The sequence below is a fragment of the Hippocampus bargibanti genome, linkage group LG15 (assembly GCF_051943395.1).
Source record: "Hippocampus bargibanti isolate YZ-2025 linkage group LG15, ASM5194339v1, whole genome shotgun sequence".
Taxonomy (NCBI): domain Eukaryota; kingdom Metazoa; phylum Chordata; class Actinopteri; order Syngnathiformes; family Syngnathidae; genus Hippocampus; species Hippocampus bargibanti.
Window position 1 is genome coordinate 7,555,640 of NC_142748.1, and position 23,162 is coordinate 7,578,801.

General features: G+C 41.8%; 1 protein-coding gene across 2 annotated transcripts in view; it reads left to right on the forward strand.

Moving 5' to 3' along the window:
- Window positions 1–23,162, forward strand: part of LOC148887449 (retinoic acid receptor alpha) — a 105,141-nt gene that overhangs the window by 39,421 nt on the left and 42,558 nt on the right. For both annotated transcript variants that reach the window (XM_089015134.1, XM_089015136.1), the window contains exon 4: window positions 9,357–9,876. In XM_089015134.1, the coding sequence (XP_088871260.1) occupies window positions 9,723–9,876 (154 nt within the window). In that variant the 5' untranslated portion in view covers window positions 9,357–9,722. The remainder of the gene's footprint in view (window positions 1–9,356; window positions 9,877–23,162) is intronic.

A 23,162-nucleotide genomic window follows, 5' to 3' on the forward strand; every position in this document is an offset into this window, starting at 1 on the left:
GTGTGTGTGTGTGTGTGTGTGTGTGTGTGTGTGTGTGTGTGTGTGTGTGTGTGTGTGTGTGTGTCCTGGAACGGTCAGAGCGTGTTATATCTGCAGTGTTATGAACATCACTGCTATTACTATTACTGATTTTATTGCTATTACTGATATTACTGAGAACTATGACAGAAGCAGCAAATGCTAATGCTAGCCTGGTAGTTGCTAACAAGCCCTGCAGGACATCCGTTGACATTTGCCTTGGTGCTTTCTCTTCACACCCTCACGCTTGATACCAACACGTTGACACGTTTACGCTTGCTTTCACGTGTGAACGCGTCGCTATGCTAATGTGAAAGAAAAAGATCCCAAAAACGCAATCAAGCGGAGGAAATTGTTCATATCGGCGACCCGATTCCGGGTTCGCTTTCACCACATTTCACTGTGGATATCGATTCCGACCCGCTAATCAACCGGCTGTATTTTGACGTATTCTATACGATTTTTGCACATCTTTAGATGGAATAATAATAATAATGCATTTCATTTATAAGCGCCTTTCAAAACTCTCAAGGTCACTTTACAGTCACGCAAATGCAAAAAAAAATGTTAAATATAATTTAAAGATATTTTCAATTCCATTTTCATCATTAAATATTAGCAGTAATGTTGATATGATAAGAAATATCGCTACTCGTGAAAAGCGAAGTCGACCAGTCCGTGCAAAAAGTCTCGAGAAGAAACAAAAGTTCTGAGAAGATAAGTTCCGGTCAAGTGGAATTTTATTTTGAAATCAGCTAAATTAAAAGTAACTTAATTATTGCTAGAAATATGTTGTAACTTGTTCAAAGTATTCATGTTTACATGTAAAGTTTTGTTCATAAAATTGCGCATATGAAATATTACACACCCATATGGCTTTTTTCTCCGTAAGTAAGGAAAATTGAAGCCGTTTGTAAGTTCACAGTGTCTCGCAGGTTAACAGGTATGCGCTAACGCAAATTCTGGTGCGTCGCTTTAAGAGGGCAAAGCCGCACATCTTTTTTGATCCTGAAACGGGGCGAGCGGCGGCGGCATAAACAGGAAGGGGGCCCTGCCTTTAAGTGCGTCATTCACTCTCGTGTCATCGGATCTTCTGTGTTGAAATATGTGCTCGGCTCTTTCTCCAAAACATTGTTAACTTGACATCCTGGATAGAAGGTATTCAAAGGTGACACAGCCTTGTGTGTGCCGGCGCGGATGTATGCTGATTGTGTTGGCGAGAGGGGGTTGTGGGGGGGGGGGGTTTAAAACCGAAACATCCTCTTGAGCAATCTACGCTGCGTTCCCCTGTGAGCATGGCAAGTAATGTCAATATCTAAGGTTGAAGGTGCACGTGTCGAGGCACCGACTACGACGACTCCAGTATTTGGTTTTTGTTAGGAAGAAGACGATTGGGTCTCTTGGAGTCCGCCGTGGAAATGTGGTCTCAATTTGCGCCGGGGGGCTCTCTCCGGTTAACTGGAACAAGGTTGACGATGGTGTCACCTCGCTAACATTCACTGGAGACACCGACACCAGACGTGAGCTGAGTGGATTGTGGTGCGTTTTGTGGGTTTTGCGGAAATCTCGCTTGACCTCATGGTGATTGAGAAAAACGTGCAACGAATAAATCCAGCCAGTTCCTTGGTAAAAGTCCATGTCATGGCTGGATGCGCCTTGGAATTGAAGCGGATTTACTGTACGTGGGACAATAGATGTGTGGCAATCTCTTTTCGTCAACGGATGCGACAGGTTCGCGTTTGCTTTTAAAATTTGGCTCGTAGCAGACGTGCACATACGTCCCTGATCCACTGGTGAAAAGGACGCATTCTCTGCCGTTTCATCTAGAACTGCTTCATGCGACAAAGAGGGTGCAGAACATGATGAAGATTGAATCACTGTGTCTTTGTGTTGTCATATTATGTGGTTATTTTGGTATTGTTTTTAATAATAATAATAATAATAATAATAATAATAATAATAATAATAATACATTTTATTTCAAATGCCTTTCAAAGCTCTCAAGAACACTTTACAGTCACAGACAAGCATAGATACAATAATGAATAAAATACAATGATAACTTTTGACTTCAAGATGGCGCCGCGATAGTAGCTGCCTTTACAGCAGCTCCTGTATTTTGTTTTTCTACTTCTTCCTTTCCTTTCTTCTTCTTTTCATCATTTTGATGCTGTGAAATGTCAATTTTTCAACTAATAAAAGGCTAATCCAACATCCAAATGTAGCAAGGCGACTTTGATGTTAGTCAACTGTCCCCAAATTTCCGGATTTTGTAACTTTAAATCTCTGTTGTGGCTCTCACATTGAAATAAAAAAAATGAAAAAATTGAAAAATTTGAAAAAGAAAAAAAGTCAAGCACATTTTAGTCCATTGATGGTTTCTGAAACAGGTCAGTCTTTGATATGGTGTGCAAATTGTATTTTATTTTTTTGTTTGAGGTGATCCACCATGCTGCTGTTGTTTGGAGTCCAGACGCGATGAAGCAATAAGCAGTTGGGTCACAAAGTGGTGTGTCACTGTCAGTGAAAAGAATAACATGGACCCCAAAACCGCAGGAGGCGTGACTCACCGCAAGGAAACCTCAAAGCTCTCTGCTCCTTGTTGTCCTGAACCAAATCCCATTGAATACTCCCTCCACCAAAGATGAATAGTTTGATTCGCTGAAGGAAAAAGAAGAAGAAGTGACCAGGATTACATGGCCCAATGGTTTCCCCATTACATTTTACCGCCCATCAGGGTTCCATTATTGTTTGATCTAACATTATTTTTGTCCATATTTTTTAATGGTCTGCTTTTGTGGTCAACTCTCATTGACTGAAGTCATAATGTAGGAAGAGAAAAATCAACCCCTCATCTGCTTGATGTTATCTTGGACCTTTTTGTTGCCGTAATACTACGATGGGATAATTAGTCGCAAAGACCCGCCCTTTAAATCCTGGCTCCGGTGGCCATTTTCCTCCCGAGTTCTTTCCCCTCTCACCTCTCTACTCTCTTCATATTTCATATTAAGCAAGCCGCTCTGCCGAGCCAGCTGTGTAAACAATCCAGCCCAGCCCTTCATGTTTTTACAGAGCAGGAAAAATGTCCAGAAGAAGAAAAAAGAAAGAAAGAAAAAGTGAGACACAAGGAGCTTGCCGCGGGCCTTTGGTATCAGTGATCTATGGCCCTTTTGTATCTCTGGCCTCCTTTTGAGCGCGAGTGGGACTTTTTGTGTGTACCTTCCAGGCCAATGTGTGTTTCTTATGTGCATGTGGGAGCTTTGTGCAACCGCAGCCTCCTGCAAATATTGACTGGCTTGAATGGTGACAGTGGGTAGGATGCGACATGCCGTGTTTGGCTCTTCCCTTGATGCATCGTTTTAATGTTATTATTTTTTTAGATTGATATTGATCAGCTCAAAAGAGTCACAAGGGACTTGTTGAGTTGGAGGCTTCTTTGGCGACACATTAAGAGTGATGTGAAAATGATACTGTGAACCTGGTTGATGAATGGCGGACGGTGCGGTGATGAAAAGGCCTCGTTGCAAAACAAATCAACTTCCCATAAAATTTGAAGCAAGTTATTACTTGTGTTAACTAAGTGAGAGGTTTCAAGTATTTCAATATACTGACTGAAATCGCACAACTTTCCTTCACACATCGACGAGCTGCGGAATGACAAATGTCCGAAACTTTACATTCTTTTTTGTTTTTGGCGATTCCCCCTGGAAAAAAAACAAAAATAAATAGTGCAGCGGCGTTTAACTCATTCACTGCCATTGGAAAATTTATTTCGGGAATTAAAAATATGACGTAGAGCGCCATTCCCGAATGAGTTCAGGTTTTTTTTTGTTTTTTTTGGGTCGTGTTTGGGTGTCGATAAAGCGCTGGCCAGACCTCTGGCAATGTTTTTCCCTTCCACAAGAAGCAGCATTTCCCTTTTTTCCCATGTTAGGGCTTTTTTCCAAGTTCAGCTGTAGTTAAAGCGCTATATAAACCAATATTTATGTATTTTATACGTGTATATATATATATATATAGTGTATATAATATATAGCGTATATAATATATAGTGTATATAATTTAATATTTTTATCTTCCTGTTATGTTTATTATTTTGCTTTGTGTTGACTATTATGTGAAGCGCTTTTTTACAGCTTCAGCTGTTGTGAAAGTGTTATATAAATTAGGATGTATTGTATTGTAATATGAATGCATTGCATCGTATGCTTTATTGGATTGTACTTTGGACAGCTGCCCCCATTTCAAACTCGTATAACTCCAGACCCATATAATTTAGGAATTAACTTTTTTTTCCTGATGAAAGACGAAAATCTAAAGTTTTTTCGCTGCATTTAATGCTTATGCAGTCCTAAAAGCCAATATTCTGTGGGTCCTGGAATTTGAGTGACAATGACAAAAACCCTGGCACTGGAGTGGACACATTTTTGCACATCATCTGGCAATGAATGAGTTAATGAAGCATTGTTGCACAAACAGGAATGTCAAGTGTGAATTTTTGGATGGTCAAAATCTGAATAGGCCTCATAGAATCCAGCGGTACAGATGGTCATGTTCTGCACGGACAGTCGCATGGCACAAGAAGCTTCTAAAATCATGCTTTTGACTCATCCACAGGTTTTACTTTTATTCTTTGCAGCTCCGTCGCTCGCTGGCCTTTTGGAGATAATTAGCGTCTGACCTTTTCTGAGGTGAGGCACAAATGTCACCCCTGCCTGCCTCGCTGACAAGTAGATTCAACCCACAGGAGGGATTGGGGAGTGGGCCGGTTTGGGGGGGGGGGGGTTTGGCAAAAGAGCTGACGTTTCTCACTGTCTTGGATGTGCACTTAGCACACTTTAGCCTCCTCATGCCGCACCTTCCTCCCTCGCTTGCTGCTCGCTCACCCGTAAAGTGTCGGACTGCTTCGAGTAATCCACTGCCAAGGACGAGAATCGAACTACGGGTTATTGATTAACAAAATAAATAAATAAATAGCCCCCCCCCACCCCTTGATATAGGAAGTAGCTCAAACCCAGTCCACTATAATAATTATACATTTCATTTCGAAGCGCCTTTCCAAACTCTCAAGGTCACTTTACAGCCACAGGATACGTTTCTCTGTGGGTGAGCAGCGGCAGCCACACACGCCAGCGTTCACTCAACCCGTAAGTAACTCAAATAAATAGAAAGCTAGCTAATATATAGCTAATAGCAAGAAATATGCCATTTGAAAGTCATTTCTGAGTGAGCATAGGCTCAAAGAATAATTTGTGTTCTAAAATCTAATTTTTATGAGTTTGATGAATATTTTGTTCATGTTTTTATTTCCCACGGGTCAAATCCTTCGCACACCTCGTCCCCACCACATAGCAAAAACGTGTGCATGTGTGTGTGTGTGTGAAGTCCCCACGATCTATTACCTTTTTTTAGCGATATTAGCATGGCCAGTCTGCCCTGAACACATTTGCATAACATTAGCTGAGATACAGTGACTTGTCACGGCATGCTGCCCTGCGCAAACAACCTTGGATGCAAATTTGAGCGTGAAAAGTGCAGTTTGATGCCCACGCCACCTCCCACGAGGCGGATAGATAGCATGTAAAGACGCACACATACTCTACACACTTGTTGATACTCCCATACACAAATAGACGAGTGTACTTTGTTGCGTATGCAGTACATGGCGCGTTTTACCCGCCACGTGTATTCAAAGCGCCCCCCCTCATGAAAATTTGAAAGGGCGCCGTACCCGAGCCGCTTCCATTAACTGGCACCTTTTCAAAGCTCATACGTGAAAGATTCTCATCCACAAGCGAGCTTGACAGCCTTTGGTGTTCCCTCAGGAGAGCTCGCTGCGTCTTACACTTAAGCCTTCAAAGTGAAATTCAAAGTCATCCGGCTCGTTTCGTAAACGTAGTCTCACGAGAGTAGCGCCAGATGTCGGTCGAAAAGTTACCGACGATATTTTCTATTTCATATTTCATTCATCGGTTCATACCCGGGTCTTTGTCCGACAACAGGCGTGTTATTGCAACTGCTCGCACTCCCGGAGCGTAACGCACTCCACCTGTTATGCTAAAAAAAAACCTTTTTTTGTGTCAGTCCGGGTCAGAAGTCAATTGGATTCATAATTTCTGTATTCAAAAATGAAAACAACTTTAATTTCCATATCTATTTGGACCTATTTCAACCCAATTGAATAATACTCCCAGACATAGATTCTTTATCCTCCCCCATCCATCTCGACATGTGCTGCTCACCGCGTGTGTCTATTTATGCACGCGCCGGCCTCCACCGCTGTATGTCATGCGTTGCATTCGCCGTCCCCCGTGGCTTCGCTCGCCGTATTGTCCGCCCGTCCACCCCCGACCTCGCTCTGCCATTTTGCTGCTTGGCCGATGATTAATTCAAAGTTTGCTGTCACAACCAATTTGGCTCTCTCGTACCACGCGACCTCTGAACCTTTCCGCCTCTCTGGCTGTTACATGCCACCATCACAGTTAAGACCAAGTGACCCAGATTGTTTGTTTATCCCCCCCACACCCCTATCCCACTGTTAGCGATCACTCAGGCTCTCCCTGGAGCTAACCGTTCTACAGTTGTGCACTTATGGCTACCGCATATGTTGAAATGAATATAGCGTGCGCGTGGTAGAAGATAAAGCTTTAAAAATAGACACTGCTGACTTGAAACTCTTTCCAAAGTAGATGCATGAATCTAAACCCTCGAGCAACTATAGGCTGATTCTCAGTAGCGCACGTTAATCTCATGTTACGCCACTTTTGTGCTTTTAAAGGAAATGTGGTCACGTCGCGGTGAGTCACGTGAGCTACTGTACGATGCGGTAAGAAACCCCAAATTGACGTTTTGTTTTATTCAATGCTCGTCGTCGGACATCTTTATTCCGACATGATCGGCGTTCGCCCTTGACATCTTTGCACTGGTAGCGCTTCAGCATAATGCACACAGCATCAGCAGCAGCTCCCTTTTTCTTCTTCTGTATCAGTGACCTTGTGCGTCAGCCCGATCAAACAGTACACATACATCACATGAGGGGCGGCTTTTATATTCATGGGCTGTTTTGTAGCTGAATGCGCTGGCGATGTTCATTTTTTGTTGTTGTTGTTGTCGGGGAGAATAACGTTTGACAGGAAATGGTTAGCGGATCTCATTGGATGGCATTTTGATATTCCTCTCGTATTGATGGAGAGATTGGTGATTAAATAAATCCCATAGGAAATACAAGTATTTAATATTCATATCAATATATATATCTATATATTGGATATATATAAAATACATAAACCAATAAAATCCAGAGTAAGTCAATAAATATTTGATAAATACATAAATAAATCAATATTAGATAAGTAGATAAAGAAATAATAGATAAATAAACAGGCAAATAAATAAATACATAAACACACAAAAATAAATACATACATAAATACATAAACAGATAAATCAATATTATATAAATAGATAAATAAATAAATATTAGATAAATATATAAATAAAGAATAGATAACGAAATGAACATGCGAATAAATAAAACAAATAAATATTTGTTAAATATATAAATAAATAATAGCTAAATAAACAGGCAAATAAATAAATACATAAACACACAAATATAAATACATACATAAATTAATATTAGATAAATAGATAAATAAATAATGGATAGCTAAAAATGCAGGGAAATAAATAAATACATAAACACACACTGAAATAAAAAATACAAAAATAAAACAAATACATCGAATCAATATATCAGTAAATAAATAAGTACAGAAGTACATAAATAAATAAGCAAATGAGTGAATAAATAAAAATAAATAAATGAATAAATAAATAAATTCACAAATAAATAAATAAATAAATAAAGAGAGGGATTTTTTTTCCCCACCTAAACTTCTGCATCCAAAAATGTTTGCTTGCCTTCCACTCGTAGTTGTCCGTTTTAGCGGCGATTATTGGCTGCCCAGGAATCACTCAAGTATAGCTGTCGCTTCGCCACAACAAAGTGCAGCGAAGTGCAATGCGCCATATCACTCACGGCGGTTTCTAATGGCGGCCGCACAAGTGTCTGGAATGATAATGGGGAAGAAAGTAGCCCGTTTGCTGCTCGCCAGTTCTCACGTTGACCCAGTGAAAACTTATCGAAAGATTGCAACGTCTATGTAACCGCCTCCGCGTTGTTACATGAAAATATAAATGGCGTTACATCACTTGCTGGCTGCTGACAATGCCAATGAATTTTGCATAATACCTCCGACGTGCAATGTTGCGGCGGTATTTCCAAAAAATGCATGCTTGTAAATTTAAAGCAATACCTTGCAGGCTTTTCTTTAAATCTTTTTGCTTAATCCAGCTCACTTAAAATGTAATGGTGAGGGCTATTCAGCGACCTTTAACTCATTCACCAATGTATTCGGAATTAAAAATATGATGTAGAGCACTATGTGTTTTGTATTTTCATGCAAAGCGCTATGTACTGTAAACCAATATGTATGTATTGCATTGTATTTTGAACAGCCACCTTCATTTCAATATGGCGCTGCAAAAAAAAAAAAAAGGTGTATTGTACAGATGTTAATCCATCCTTTCCGGTTTCAACACACCAAACCCTTTTAACACACTAAACAGGTGGCAACATGTCTGCCGTGACCCCTTTTTCCCTTTTCCAAGAGTTCATCCGTGATGTCCTGGTGTGATTCATACCCTGACGCCACATTGTTGCGCAACAGCGTTCATGCAAAGACACATCCCCCCCCTCTCACTTGCTTTGTTTCCAAACAATAATTCCGCTTTCTTTCTCACCCACTCGTAAACGGCTCATTACGACGCCGCAATAAACGGCGCTTGTGTTGTGACAAGCTGTTTTGAATCCCCCGCTACTCTCTTCATCGTGTTTATGCCGTGATGTCAGCGTACCTCTTGATGCCAATTACCTTCTCCGGGCGCGATGATAACAATTCTCCGTCTTTGTTCTGGAAGTAAAACGACAAATCTCCAGTGGTCGCAGAGTGGCACCTTGGGGTTCACCTCCGGCTTCGGCAACTAGGCGTAATTAGCCAAGTTTTTCTATTGTGTGCCTTTCGCTCATCTCCCGCACTTTTTTTTTTGGTCACTGTTAATGAGCAGCTCGCCAAAGCGGTGAGGAAACATCACGCGCCCACTGCTCTCCTCGCAAGTTTTAACACCCCGTTAGGTAATTAAGGCAGATGGGTTGTTTTGGTAAGGTTTCAGATGAGACATTACCATTAATTAGCGTCAAAACAAAAGGCTGAAAAGGAAAACAATCGCATTATCTCCTTGCAAACTCACCCCCGTTTGTTTGCTTTTTTTGGCAGAGGCGGGCGAGGAGGAGGCCCATCCCGAGGGAGAGCGTGCCCGGCGTCATGTGATCCCAACCCCATCGAGTAAACGTGGTGCGCCTCGCCTCCGACTGCCGTGCGCGACCCCCGTCGGGACCGGAAGGAACCGCGACGTCCTTCTAAGGCCGCACGGGCATCCTGGAGCTCCTTTTTTGAATATTTCAAGCGTTGTTTCCTCAACTGGATTTGCCTCCATCGCGACCTTCGCCGGACACTCTGTTGGATTAGGCGCTAATCCGGCATTCCCATGGGGGATTAAAGCGGACCGGCGACCGACACGGACTGACTTTTGGCTGGGTGACAACGCGCAGAGGGCTTTTTCTTCGCTGAGCGACAAGCGTCATGGCGGGGAAGGGCAACCCCATGCCGGGCCCGCACCTGAACGGCTTCCCCGTGCCCGCCTACTCCTACTTCTTCCCGCACATGTTGGGGAGTCTCTCACCTCCGGCCTTGTCGGGACTTCCTCTCAGCGGCTACAGCACGCCCTCGCCTGCCAGTAAGTCACATTTTTATGTCCATTTTTTTTGTCCTTGCTTGACCTTTGTGACGTCGCTGGTCCGCGTGAGACGGAGATCGGTCCCGCCTGACAGACGCGTGTTGGTAAACAGCCACAAATATACGCCCCCGCGCACTCGCTGGGCCTCCAGCGCTGTCCTTAATTTATGAGCCCACACGCACACACGTATAAACACACACATACACACACATAAATAACGACATCAGGCAGGACAGGCAGAGAGCAGCGCGGCTTATTGCGTGAAGACAAAAAAAAAAACTGGCAAGCGCTCCCGGAATAAACCCCTCACATATGATCATTGTTGCCAACTCCTTTTTTTTGCAGTCAATCATAAACCGCGGAACTGTCGCGCAAAGTTTCTCGTCTAAGTAGGTGAGAAAGTTTTTTTTTCTCTCTCTGAAAGGAAACGTCGTTGGAGTCGTTCACGAATTTAAAGTTGGGCTTGCTCTCTCGTTTTTGTGTGTCGTGATGCTGGATACGCATTTTTTTTTGTCACTCCTAGGCCTTCAGTAGTGCTATGTCGGAATCACTCCACAGCTGCGAGTGTGGTGTGATTTCTTACACGTCCACTAGAGGGTGCCGTTAGCAAGGAAATAACGTGACTTGAAGAAACTTAAGAAATACTCTCATGAAACTTTTCGAATGTTTCCTACGAACGTGTGGATTCATGATAACCTCCTAAAATTGCAATATTATTGATTTTTGCTAGCTTCGGAGCTGCCCAACCTTAATGATCTATTCTGGAAAAGTCAATCTTGAAAAAGGCTTTAACAGTATATCTGCAACCATTTTTTTTCTTTTATTTTAACTTCAAGGCGGCGCCGCGAGAGTGGCTGCCTTTCCAGCAGCTCATGTATTTTGTTTTCTTACTTTCATTCCTTTCATCACTTTGCTGCTGTGAAATGTAATTTCTCCACTGCGAGACTAATAAAGGCATATCCAATCCAAATCCATTTCTCCTCCTCCTTCGGCCATTGTGGGTTGACAAAACCGCTGTATAATCAAGATGACAATATATTTGCAGATACAGTATGCTAGCTGTAGCCGATATGCACTTCACTAGCAGCTAGTTTGCCAACTCGAAATCTGATTTGTTAAAGCAACAGTTTCATTGACACTTATTTGATGCTCCAGGGCCTGCAGAAGTGATTGTGAAGGCGTCCAGGTATATTTCTGACCTTGGTAACAAATGATGGCTGAAATGTGATTGGTTAAATGCTTTAATACGAAAACACGCATTTGGAAGCAGCACAACAGAGGAAAAGCAATGCAAGGAAGCTGACAGATAATTTGGATTTATTTCATATATACATATAAAATAGAATTTGTAATTCCGATATTTTTAGGCCAGCAGAGAAGGTCTTTTCCTCCTCAGAGGTCGGAAAAATTCCGACGTTCCTACTTGCTGGAATGCAAGCAATAGTGGCCTTTGCCTCCGGCTCCGACTTCCCCGCGACCAAATGCTGCGCCTCTTTCACAGAAACTGCCACTTCCGTCAGATTCCCCTTTTTTACACGCGTGTAAGTGTGCGAGTGTGTGTGTGTGTGTGTGTGTGTGTGTGTGTGTGTGCATTGGGCCACTTTCCCAGTGTTTGCGATATGGGGCGGCTAGCTTCCCCTCGCCTTAAGCCTGGACAAACATTTCCTGTCAGTAAACACCAAAGAAGTGAACGCTGGCGCATGCACCGCTACATATATCTGTAGCGGTGCAGGTACAAATGTTTAATCTCAGAATTCTGACTTTAAACTTAGAATTTTGACTTTAAAAGTGAAAACTCTGTGAATAAAGTCAGAATTCTGAGATTAAAGTGAGAATCTTGACAACCTTATTTTTTTGTTTTCTTCATTTGGCCCTAATCCTCTTCCGTACTCTTCCGTGACTCCATCCGCCTTGGTTGTACACAATAGAAGCATTATTTGGAACACGCAGAGCAGAAGGTTTATAATAGATGCTTGGGTATTCTTCCCCCTGTTGCTATTTCTTAGCATCCCCCCCCCAACCTCTAGCATCCTGGCTTTGCATCTTACGCTGGAGAGCTAAAATTCAGGAATGGCGCTCCACGTCATATTTACAATTCCCGGATCAATTCGTGAATGGCAGTGAAGCCATTAAGAAAACCGCCGAGAAATGCACCGGCCGTGAGTAAATATGGATATGCTAATCATAGCGAAAGCGCGTGTGAGCTGCTTCCTGGATGGACAGGTGGTTCCTCTCTGCCTCGGTGGTCCGCCCGAATCAAAAGGGAGTAGGGGGAGGTCGTGCGAGCGCGCTCCACGGGTGGCGAAAATATACAAACACTTGAGCTCACAATGACCCTTTGATTGGGATATAATGACTGAGAAATACTCCCCGTTGGCCGCAATCCAGCGTGCAATGTGTACACAAACGACGTCTTATGTCATTGACCTCAACACTTTGGCGAGCAGGCGACAAGGTAGTCGATTTGTTGATGAAAAAAAACCCTACGGAGGAGGCCGTCGTCGTTATTGGAAAGACATTCCCAGGCTGCCAATACGTCCGATAGCAAGAATGGAAGCCCATTCAACATGGCCTTCTAATCCGATATGTTGACTCAACTCCATCCGAATCAAAACGACAGATGTCCACTATCAACATACAATATATACGCTATATATATATATATATATATATATATATATATATATATATATATATATATATATATATATATATATATATATATATACTGGTACACTTTTTCACTCACTGCCATCATTTTCCCCTACTTACGAACATTGGAGTTACGAACAACGGTACATACGAACGTTTTTGTAGTCATAGTTTTAGTATTCTCTCCAGTTGTACATGTACATTTCTTTACAGAGTGTATATATATTTTATGAAATGTTTATTTTTCAGTACAAACCAATACAGGTTACTTATATAAGCCTTAAACATACATTCCATACAAAATATAGCACTGGAAGCAACTTACAAACAAATTCACCTTACGAACGGCCGTTCGGAACATATCTCGTTCGTAAGTTGGGGAGCGTCTGTAAATATTGGAAATATAACAATACTAAAAATAATAATAATATATTTCAGTTCTAAGCGCCTTTCAAAACTCTCAAGGTCACTTTACAGTCACAGGATAAGTTTTTCCGTGGGTGAGCAGCGGCAGCCACAAGCTCAACCAGGAAGTAACTCAAATAAATAGAAAGCTAACTAGATATCTAGCTAAGAGATAGCTGTTAGATTGCTAACTAGATAACTACAGTAAAGTCTCGTTATATCGATATCGGTTATATCGATAGTACTGCTTATTACGATACCATTTCTATGAACGCAAGGAGAAAATTTACATGCCGCAGGATCGGATATATCGATAGTCCGGTTATATCGATATTTTTTCCGACTCCCGAGAATATCGATATAACGAGACTTTACTGTATATAGTTAATAGATAGCCAGCTAGTTGGCTAAATAGCCAGCCAGATAGCTAATAGACAGCAAATGTATAGAACAGTAAATAGATAGCAAATAAATAGCAAGCTAGATAGCTATAATACCGCCACATAGACTTTTTTTATATGTATGTTATATTTATGGCGGGCTATCCCGGCCATATCTGGCAAATGTAAGAAAAATTAAAATGGCCGACTCTCATGATTTACCCACAACATGTCGATTAATCGTCTTAAGAAATATATATTTATAAATAAGTCAAAATGAGCTCAGGAATTAAGAGTTGAGTGCGGTTACGGAGATCCAGATGTCGATCTCTCAAAGTGGCAACAGAAATTGCAGCCCGAGGCGCATACGCACGTGGCTCTGGCCCAAAAACGCTAGTGAGCTCCAAAAAGGCTTCCACCAGAAACACCGCGTGGTCCCTTTTGGGCTGTTTTTGCGCGAAACATCCTTCTCCCCTAATAGCATAAGCGCTTTTTGTTTGATTGGTCCAGCGAACATCCCCTACCGCGTGGCGTTTGCCCACGCTTTGCTCTTTCATCGCCCATTATCCTCTCCTCCTCACACCACTTTAGAACTTGACACAACTATCATTACGCAGCCACCTCTTTACTCTCGGCCTGTTATTTTCCATTCGCTTGAAGGGAATCTGGGGCCAAAACCCTGCCCGGAATACTTGATCCCAACCGCAGGATTTATTCCCCCTTGAGTGTCTGTGTAAGCTCTCAGTCGTACAGGAGTGGTCCATCGATGAGAAGGTTTCTTCAGCCGTCATCGGTACAAATTTGAGTGGTTTGGCGAGTGTGGTCGAGCTTTTCTATGCCGTAATGGCTTCATTCCAAGCGCCGGGCGGCACTGAATGCCATCTATGGCGAACGTTCACACATATGGAGAAAATCCATAGACATTGATACCTCAGTTTTCGACCATATTCCGTTCCAGAAACCTGTTTGAAAACCAAAACAGCATTTTACATTATAATCAATGTAACAAAAATAATTTGTTCCAAGTCGATAAAACAACATATGTAAAGCACGTTTTAAACTATTTTCAGATATGGGACAAGTCAGACATGGGACAAGTGATACTTTGATTGATTTTTGTGCGCCCAGTTTGCTGAATACGCTGAACGTGGTTTGTGTAGTCCATCAAAATACAGTGGATATTTGGTATATATAGTAACATACAAATATTTGAACTTTTTTTCCACTGTATGTGGCATTGAGCGGTTAAGCCAACACTGACATCATCTAAATCTCATACTGATGTGCTAGCGAGAGTATTTTTTTTCCTCCCTCTCTCGCTCTTTTGTTCAAAAGCTTTGCAAAGAAGCAGAATCAAGGGTAACGTGATAAGTACTCTCCACCCCCACCAACCCCTCATCTCTCGCTCTTTCAGCCTGTATCCTTTCCTTCAACCCGCTATCACGCTGACCTCCCTTCTCCTTCCTTTATTTTATCTCGCCTCCGCACACGAATACTGTATATATCGCTATCGCTAATGCCTTTTTATTGCCCCACCCATCGCGCCGTGTCATCACTCACCGGCGCCGCATGCGTTCAAATGTCAATGACTCTCTCTTCGCCGCCGTTCCTCTATTGTCCTTTGGTAAAGTGTCGGGAATGGCGGCATATATCAACGTTTAGGACGGTTACCTAATGGCGGGGAGAGTATGGCAAGATTCCGAGCGGTTTCATGGATTCTCGGACTCGGAGATTGATTGAATTATCAAGCTTGTTGTCCGATGGGGGGTTTCAGAGGGAAAGCAGCTAATGCGCGACACAATGGCGGGCTGTGTTGCGGTAAAGTGCTTAAAGAGCTCGGCCGCGCCGCTGCTTATGGGGCCACCAGCTTTATCTTGGCACCGTCTCCATTGGCACTTTGTGTGCTCAAAACGAGCGATAATGCGCTCGGTCGGTGAGGGCAATCGGAGCGTTTGCTCGGCCTTCACTTTACTTTGCGCTCACGTTTGAAGAGCTTAAGGATTCTGTGGGTGCTTTGGTTGGCTTGGAAGAAGTTTCGCTTCTCATCTGAGCGAGGCCTCATCACTTGGCGTTCAAAGACGACGCAGGACGGCTCCGGTCGATTCGCTGCTTTGGATAAATGAGAAAGTTCAGAGACAAGTGGGAATGATGGATGGTGGCCAAGCCAAGTTTTGTGTGAGTTCGGAGACAATAATATGAGCAAGAAAACAGACGTTCGCCATGCCAGCGGAAGCCCCTGCAGACAGGCGGCATCGGTATCTGATGATAGCTTTCCTTTTTCCTCTCATTGTAATTAATTTTCACTTGATCTTAGGGAGCTCTCCCCCTTCATTTCACGCAGGTCCTTTTTCTTTTGTTACATGTCCCACTTCCCCCTTTTTCGATTCACTTTACGAGGCCGGACGAACAGCTGTTGAGCGCTGTGATCTGTGTTCTGAGGCACATGAAAGCAGCGCTGTCAGCCTTCTTCCTCACAGCCTTTTGGCACAAACACACACACACATATATATATATATATACACACACACACACACGCCCTAATGTCACCAGTAGTATAAATGCATGTAACCATCAACACACACAAAACATGTAATAATAATAATAATAATAATAATAATAATAATAATAATAATAATAATAATACATTTAATTTCAAAGCATCTTTCAAAACTCGCAAGCACACTTTACAGTCATAGCAATAATTTTTTTTGGGTGATTATATTTATATATATATTTATAAATATAAAATAAGTATACTAATAAATATTTTATATATATATATATATAAAACATATAATATATGTCATAAATATATTTAGGGATCATAAATATATATTACATATATTTCTAAATGTACGTATGTAATATTCAGATTTAACATGTAATATTCTGTATGATATATATATATATGAAAGTAAAAAAATTATATATTAATACATATTTATAATAAATATATTAATGCATCATAAATTTATATTACATATATTTTCGAAATATATGTATAGAATATTTATATTAGTAGATTAGTAGAATATTTATATTAGTAGCGTATATTGCGTAGTATGTAATATTTATATTTATTGTATAATATATATATATATATATTCACTATCTTTGAAATAACACGGCCAAGGAAAAAGGTGTCACAACTTTTCCAGCCCAGAAGTCCGGCAGCCCTGGTGTTGTTTTTGCACCTAAACTGTCGACAGACGTCAGACGGAGGAATTTCACTGTGCGCGACAGTGACTGATCAGCCGCTGTCAAGATAAAATCTAACAGATAAGCACACACACATACGCACGGGTGGTTGGGGGGGGGGGGCAAAAAAAACACAAATTCCAGGCATGTGCTGACTGAAAGAAACAATGGCGTTCCAATTATAGCCTACGTTTAAACCCTAATAGGCTTCTTACATGAACCCGCTGCACTATTTCGTCGAGACGCACAAACACTCTTGGCATTCGGCATCATGTCTAACCAGTTATCTGAATCATTTTTATCAAATTGCTTTCAACCACGTCTCGGCTGGAAGAGCTGTTAAGGTGTCTGTGAGTCATCGTCAAACAAACATGCATTCTCCTTTTTTCCGGATGCTCAGGAACCACCGGAGAAAAGGTGTCGCGACGCTAACTGGCGTTGTATCAGCTATGAGATATACCTATTCCACGATACTTATAGGAATTGTTATCGCCACAAAAAATGGACGAGTAGTCGCTAATCACGCGACAGAACGAATAAGCGACAAGAACAAGAGGAGATGGAGAAGCGATGTTAGCTAATGACAGCCACCTAGCATACAGTTTATAGCATTTTAAGGAGTTTTTGCAGTTTGGTACGGACAAGATTGTTTTGGCAAAGTTGTCAGATGTTAATAACATTCCAAAAAAAAAAAAAAAATGGCCGCGAATCGAAAGTTTTGTGTTGCCAACGCCGAAGCCAGACGCTTCGGTCAATAAGTGTGTTGACGTGTTATGTTTTGATGCCCCGGAGTGAAGGTGAAAAGCATCTGTTTGCTGTTGACACAGACAACTGAGGTGGGGGGTTGTTGGAGTGTGGTGGTGGGGGGGGGGGATATAACGCGCAACAGTTGACATCTTGCTGATTCAATATTTACCCACCAAACACTTGTATGTCCTGTAAGCACTTGCTTGACTTTGTTTGCCCTCCTTTTACTTTTATCTCTTCATGGTCTATTTCTTCCCTTTTCATGGGATATTTTTAATCTTTCTTTTTCGCCACCACCCCCGAAAACGTTTTTTTTTTTTAAATCTTCCGACACAAACGTTACACGATACACTTGTGACTATCCATGAATTACACAAGTCGGTCAATATGAAAGCAAACAGCAAGTGTAGGCCTGCCGTTGGGAGGAAATTCGGGAAATCCGTGCAGAAAAAAAAGACAAGGATATGAGACCCCCGTGCACCTCCCACAACACACGCAGGCCTGCGAGGGCGTCTCCGTCCCGGCAAATGTGCGGCTTCCAGACCTTTTGAAGAGTCGCCTCAATGTCAAAAGCAGATCGCTTGGAAAGAAAGAAGCTACACACGGGAAGTTAATGGAAGCGCTTTTTGGGCCAAATGCTTTGTATAAAGGGACGTTTAAGCCTTTGTCGGAAATCTGGATTCTTGTTTGGCATTTGCAAGATAAATTTGTGATGTGTTGATTCCAGTTACAGGCCCAAAACAAAAAAACAAAAGTGAAAAAAAAACAAAAGTGAAATGGTGAGAAAATGGATAGGAAACACAGTGAAATTGGACTCGTTTCAACTTTATTGATAGTTCAAAGGCAGAGTGTAGACTGCAAAGTTAAAATATCCCATCAATCAGCCTCCACAAATAACCCACGCAAGCCATCTGTAAAATTTGTAGAGAACATACAAGCAACGGAACTAGCTATTCATGAAGTTTCTAGTGTGTCTGCCTGCATCTGGTGCAATTGCAATATCACAATTTGTAAGATGTACAACCCAGAGCTCCTTGAGACACTTTAAGCAAAAAGCCATCCGTTCCATCACGCCATCAACGACCATCACAAAGGTAAATAAAACGACTTTATTATACAGTACAGTTTATTTCTTTATTTACAATACCATAGCTAATTTATTACACATAAAATAAGGTATATTGTGTGTAGTTTTAAGACTTATTTAGTTGAAAATTATGTTTTATGGGGAATTGGGAACGGATTATTCTCATTTTAATGGTTTCCTATGGGAAATTAATGTTTGGAATACACACTTTTTGTCTTACACACTATCACTACGTCTGAATCAACCCAGACTGAAAAAAGTGCGGTGTGATTCACGACAAGTCCACTAGATGGTACCATTAGCCGGGAAATAACTGACCGATCTTTCTTAATGATGTCCATTTTTTCTTGAAAAGTGCATCTTGAAAATGGCACGCCCTCATTTCAAGCTCATATAACTCCAGTCCCAAATCATTTAGGAATTAACTCTTTTTTTTCCCCATGAAAAACACTCACTGTCCCTCCTTTGACAAACTTCAAACGCGTGGGAGGCCGTTAAAAGACAAAAATGATCTTCTGGAAAGGTCGTGATTTATTCGATTGAAAAATGAAACCACTTTCCCGACAGACGTTATTTTATTTTTTTATGTTTTTTTTTTTTTCGCTCGCCATTCGTCCGAGGGTTAAATTGCTACCAGGTGGGAATCCTCTTTGGGGCAAGAGGACTCGGGAATGAAATCCTTTGAGCTTTGCTCATATCTCAATGTCTTGAGGTGGAATTTTTAGCGTTGAAATGCGTAAATGCAAACATATGAGCAATTCCATTCAACGGCTTTGCTCCTCATGCGTCGGTAACGCTGATAACAAGCTAGCATCAGCGCTGATGTTCACACCGACTAATTGTTTTCAGTTCAACCTTCTGCAAGCCTTTTTTTTTTATTCCATAACTTTTGAAGATGTTCTTGGCAGCGTCTGAACGACTCGACGGACGCCAAAATCTTGCTACAGCCATTAATGAAACGGCGCCAGGACATCAAATACTTTGACGTGAATTGCTGGAATGTTAATATTGTCATTGATGACACAGCCAAAAAAATGCGACAGAAGTATTTTGGCAATTTAACCCCCCCCCCCCCTCCCACCACCACCACCACTAACGTGCACTCTTTTAAGGAAATGGAAAATAGATCAAACTGTCGCTGATACTGTAGATCCTAGTCGCATTTTTACATTTTGAACTCACATTGATAGCGCTGGTGGATGGAATCCAATAACTTGAATATTTTGATGACAAAAAAAGAGGTCAAAGTAATCTCTGTGATGAAGCTTCAATTTCCATTTTCATTAATTAGTTTTTTTTTGCTTGGTGCAAAAAATGAAAACAAAAAAGTAATTATAAATATTTCAAGTAATATCATCGCTTTGGTCATGTTTTCTATTGATTCAACTAGAAGGGGGGGATCATTTTTAACATTGAGAGGCTAAATGTCGGACAAATTTAACTCATTCACTGCCATTCCAGGGATATTAATTCAGGAATTGACAATATGACATAGAGCGCCATTCATGAATATGTTCGGGTTTTGTTTTTTCATGCTTGTGTGCCGATAATGCGCTAGTCAGACCTCTGACCTTTCCACAAAGGGGCAGCATTTCCCTTTGTGTCCATGTTAGCGCTTTATGCTAGCTTCACCTGTTGTTAAAGCGCTACATAAACCAATATTGTATTTTGGACAACCACCCTCATTTCAAGCTCATATAACACCAGACTGATGTAATTTAGGAATTAACTATTTTTTTCTGATGAAAGAAGAGAGTCTACGGTTTCTTAAGCTGCATTGAATATTCATGTCGTCGTAAAACTCAATATTCTATGGGTCCTGGAATTCGAGTGAAAATGACAAAAACCCTGGCACTGGAGTGAACACATACAGGTAACATCATGACCTCCAGACCCAATTTTTTTACATTTTAATTGTATGCCTGGCATCGCAATGCGTTAGCAGGCCGGCAACGCGTACGACAATTCTGGCCAGCCAGCCAGCATCTCACTCTTGCACAGCAATCGACTGCGTGATGGCACCAGAGGGGGGAGTCATTTTGCAAGTCATTTAACCTACGAGGTTCTATTCAACATTTTGAATGTATTTCGACTTACACCCATTTTGACTTACGACCGTTTGGTCGGAACGGAACTCGGTCGTAAGTCGGATGTTACCTGTATTTGCACATCCTCTAGCAGTGAATGAGTTAAACAAAATTAAATAAAAAAAAAATCCAGACTTACCAGGAAGTCATTATTGTTTAATTAGAAATTCATTGATGAATCATTGCACCTCGAACCGACACCCACGTCACTCACCAGACCATCTCTTCATGCATCCTTTCAACGTTTGTTTTTGTCGCCCCCTCACCTTTGTTAGCCAAACGCGCCATTGTGCGTGTCCGCGTGGGGCCCCGCTGATGAAATTTCACCCTTTCCTTCTCCTCTTCATCCCGCTAACGTTATTTCACTTCCTCGGACAAACGGCGAGGAAAATAGAGCGCTTTATTTGGGACGCCTGTCGGGACTCCCTCTGGATTTATAGCCTGTAGACAGTATTTATCACTTAGCATAGAGAAGCGGAAGATGGGTGAAAAAAGTGGAGGGGGGAGATGGGAAGTTATTGGAGAGACGGATGAGAGTGATTAATTTGCATAGCGAACAATAAGCATCACGGCGTTTCATCCTTTTCCTCTTTTTTTTTACCGTAGTTTCTACGCATGAACACACACACGCAAAGGCTTGGTTGCTTTCCATCCACTTTCTCTTCCTCCCCCCCCCCCTTCTCCTCATCTTCTCATTTGCGCCATCCCTTCACTGGCAACTGCTGCGCATTAAAGATTTAATGCCCCCCGACCAACAAGCTTTCTGTGTCGCACCACTGAGAATGCCAGCGGGGGCGCTCTGTTTTGCCTTCTGTCTTCACTCTGAAAGGTGCTTCGGCGCACGCGTTCGCTTAACACACACACACACACACACACACACACACACGGGCAGTCGCAGGCCTATCGCACCTCATGTGTTTATTACGATGTTAAAAAGATAAAACTAGAACAGGCATGTCCTTTATTGCCTTCACTTGTTATTTCTTTTGGAACTTTTCTTCTTTGTTGTTTTTAATCATCAAAAAATAAGTTTTTTTTCTCTACCTATGGGCGTCAACGTCCCAATTCACCTGCCTGGTGAATAATTAATCGCAGAATGCGGCGGAGGAGTAAAATAATATTCCAGGAAGGGGACCCGTAGCTCTGTCTCGTTCTTGATATGAGCCGTAATGAACTCATTGGATTGGATTGGATGTACCTTTATTCGTCTCGAAGTGGAGACATTTACATTTCACAGCAGCAAAGTTATGAAAGGAAGAGGAAAGGAAAGAAAGAAGTAGAAAAACAAAATACAGGAGCTGCTGGAAAGGCAGCCACTTCCGCGGCGCCATCTTGAAGTAAAAATAACAACAAATAACTAAATAACATTGGCTGACATTCCCGAATTTATTCAGAAATTGACAATATGATGTCGAGCGCCATTCCCGAATTTGTGCGGGTTTAGTTTTTTCATGCTTGGGTGCCGATAAAGCGCTGGTCAGACATCTGGGAATGTTTTTTTTTTCCTTCCACTGTCTTTTTTCCATGTTAGCGCTTTGCTTTAGCTTCAGCTGTTGTTAAAGCGCTATATAAATCAATATGTATCGTATTTTGTACATCCACCCTCATTTCAAGCTCATATAACTCCAGACCCATATCATTTAGGAATTAACTCTTTTTTTTCCTGATGAAAGAAGACAATCTAAGATTTTCTTACGCTGCCCTGAATGTTTATGTCGTTCTAAAATTCAATATTCTGTGTGTCCTTGATTTTGAGTGACAATGACAAAAACCCTGGCACTGGAGTGAACATACTTTTGCACGTCTGGCAGTGAATGAGTTAACTGGGTGGAAATTAAATAATTATTGATCAATTTCTTGTTTTTTTTAGGGGGGCATGCTCTTTTCTGGATGTTGGGGCAATTTTAGACAGACAGACATTGATAATGGAAACATCTCAGCTCCTCTCTGCTCTTCAGTGCGGCACTCACACTAGTCATTGCCTGCAGAGGATAAAGAATATATGACTGTGACTACTTTTAGTGTCTGTCTACGCGTTCATTCCGTCGCCCACGGTTTCCTGTGACTGTAAAGTGTCCTCGAGAGTTTTGAAAGGCGCTTATAAATGAAATGTATTATTGTTATGATTATTATTAGAACGCCTTAGCGTTAGCATCGAGCTACTAAAATCCCCGTCTCCACTGCACTGACTTTCTTTGTGTGCACTTCTAACGCCTTTGCCATCGCCGACTCTCCGACAATGACGAGGGCGTTGCAACATTGGCTCTTCCTCCCGATCCGTCGCAATTCCGGGACAATGAAAGGAGGATGCATATGGCCGCTGTCTGCGCGCTGTTTTAATTAGGCGCCCTTCCTTTTTGATACCGCGTGGCCTGCAGAAGGAGTCGGGGTGGCGTGTTTGACATTGTCGAGCGGGCGCGCTACTTGTTTACGGCTTTTTGATGCTCTGAGCTGACCGTCCAAATATTGCTAATGAGTTTTTGTTTTGATTTTTTTCTTTCTTTTATCCCCTTCCGAGTCCTCGTTGACATTGCAAATGGGTACGGCCACCGGAGGTCATTGTTCTCCCCAAGGTCCAACCCCAACGAGGTTGTGATGCGTTCGTGTGTGTATATTTTGTGTATGTGTGTGTGTGTATTTTGACCGCCTCATTAACACATCCCTGTGAGGGATTTTGGCGCAAGGATGTCCATTGGGTCACTGCTTTTTGATAATGTGTTCAACGGTGTC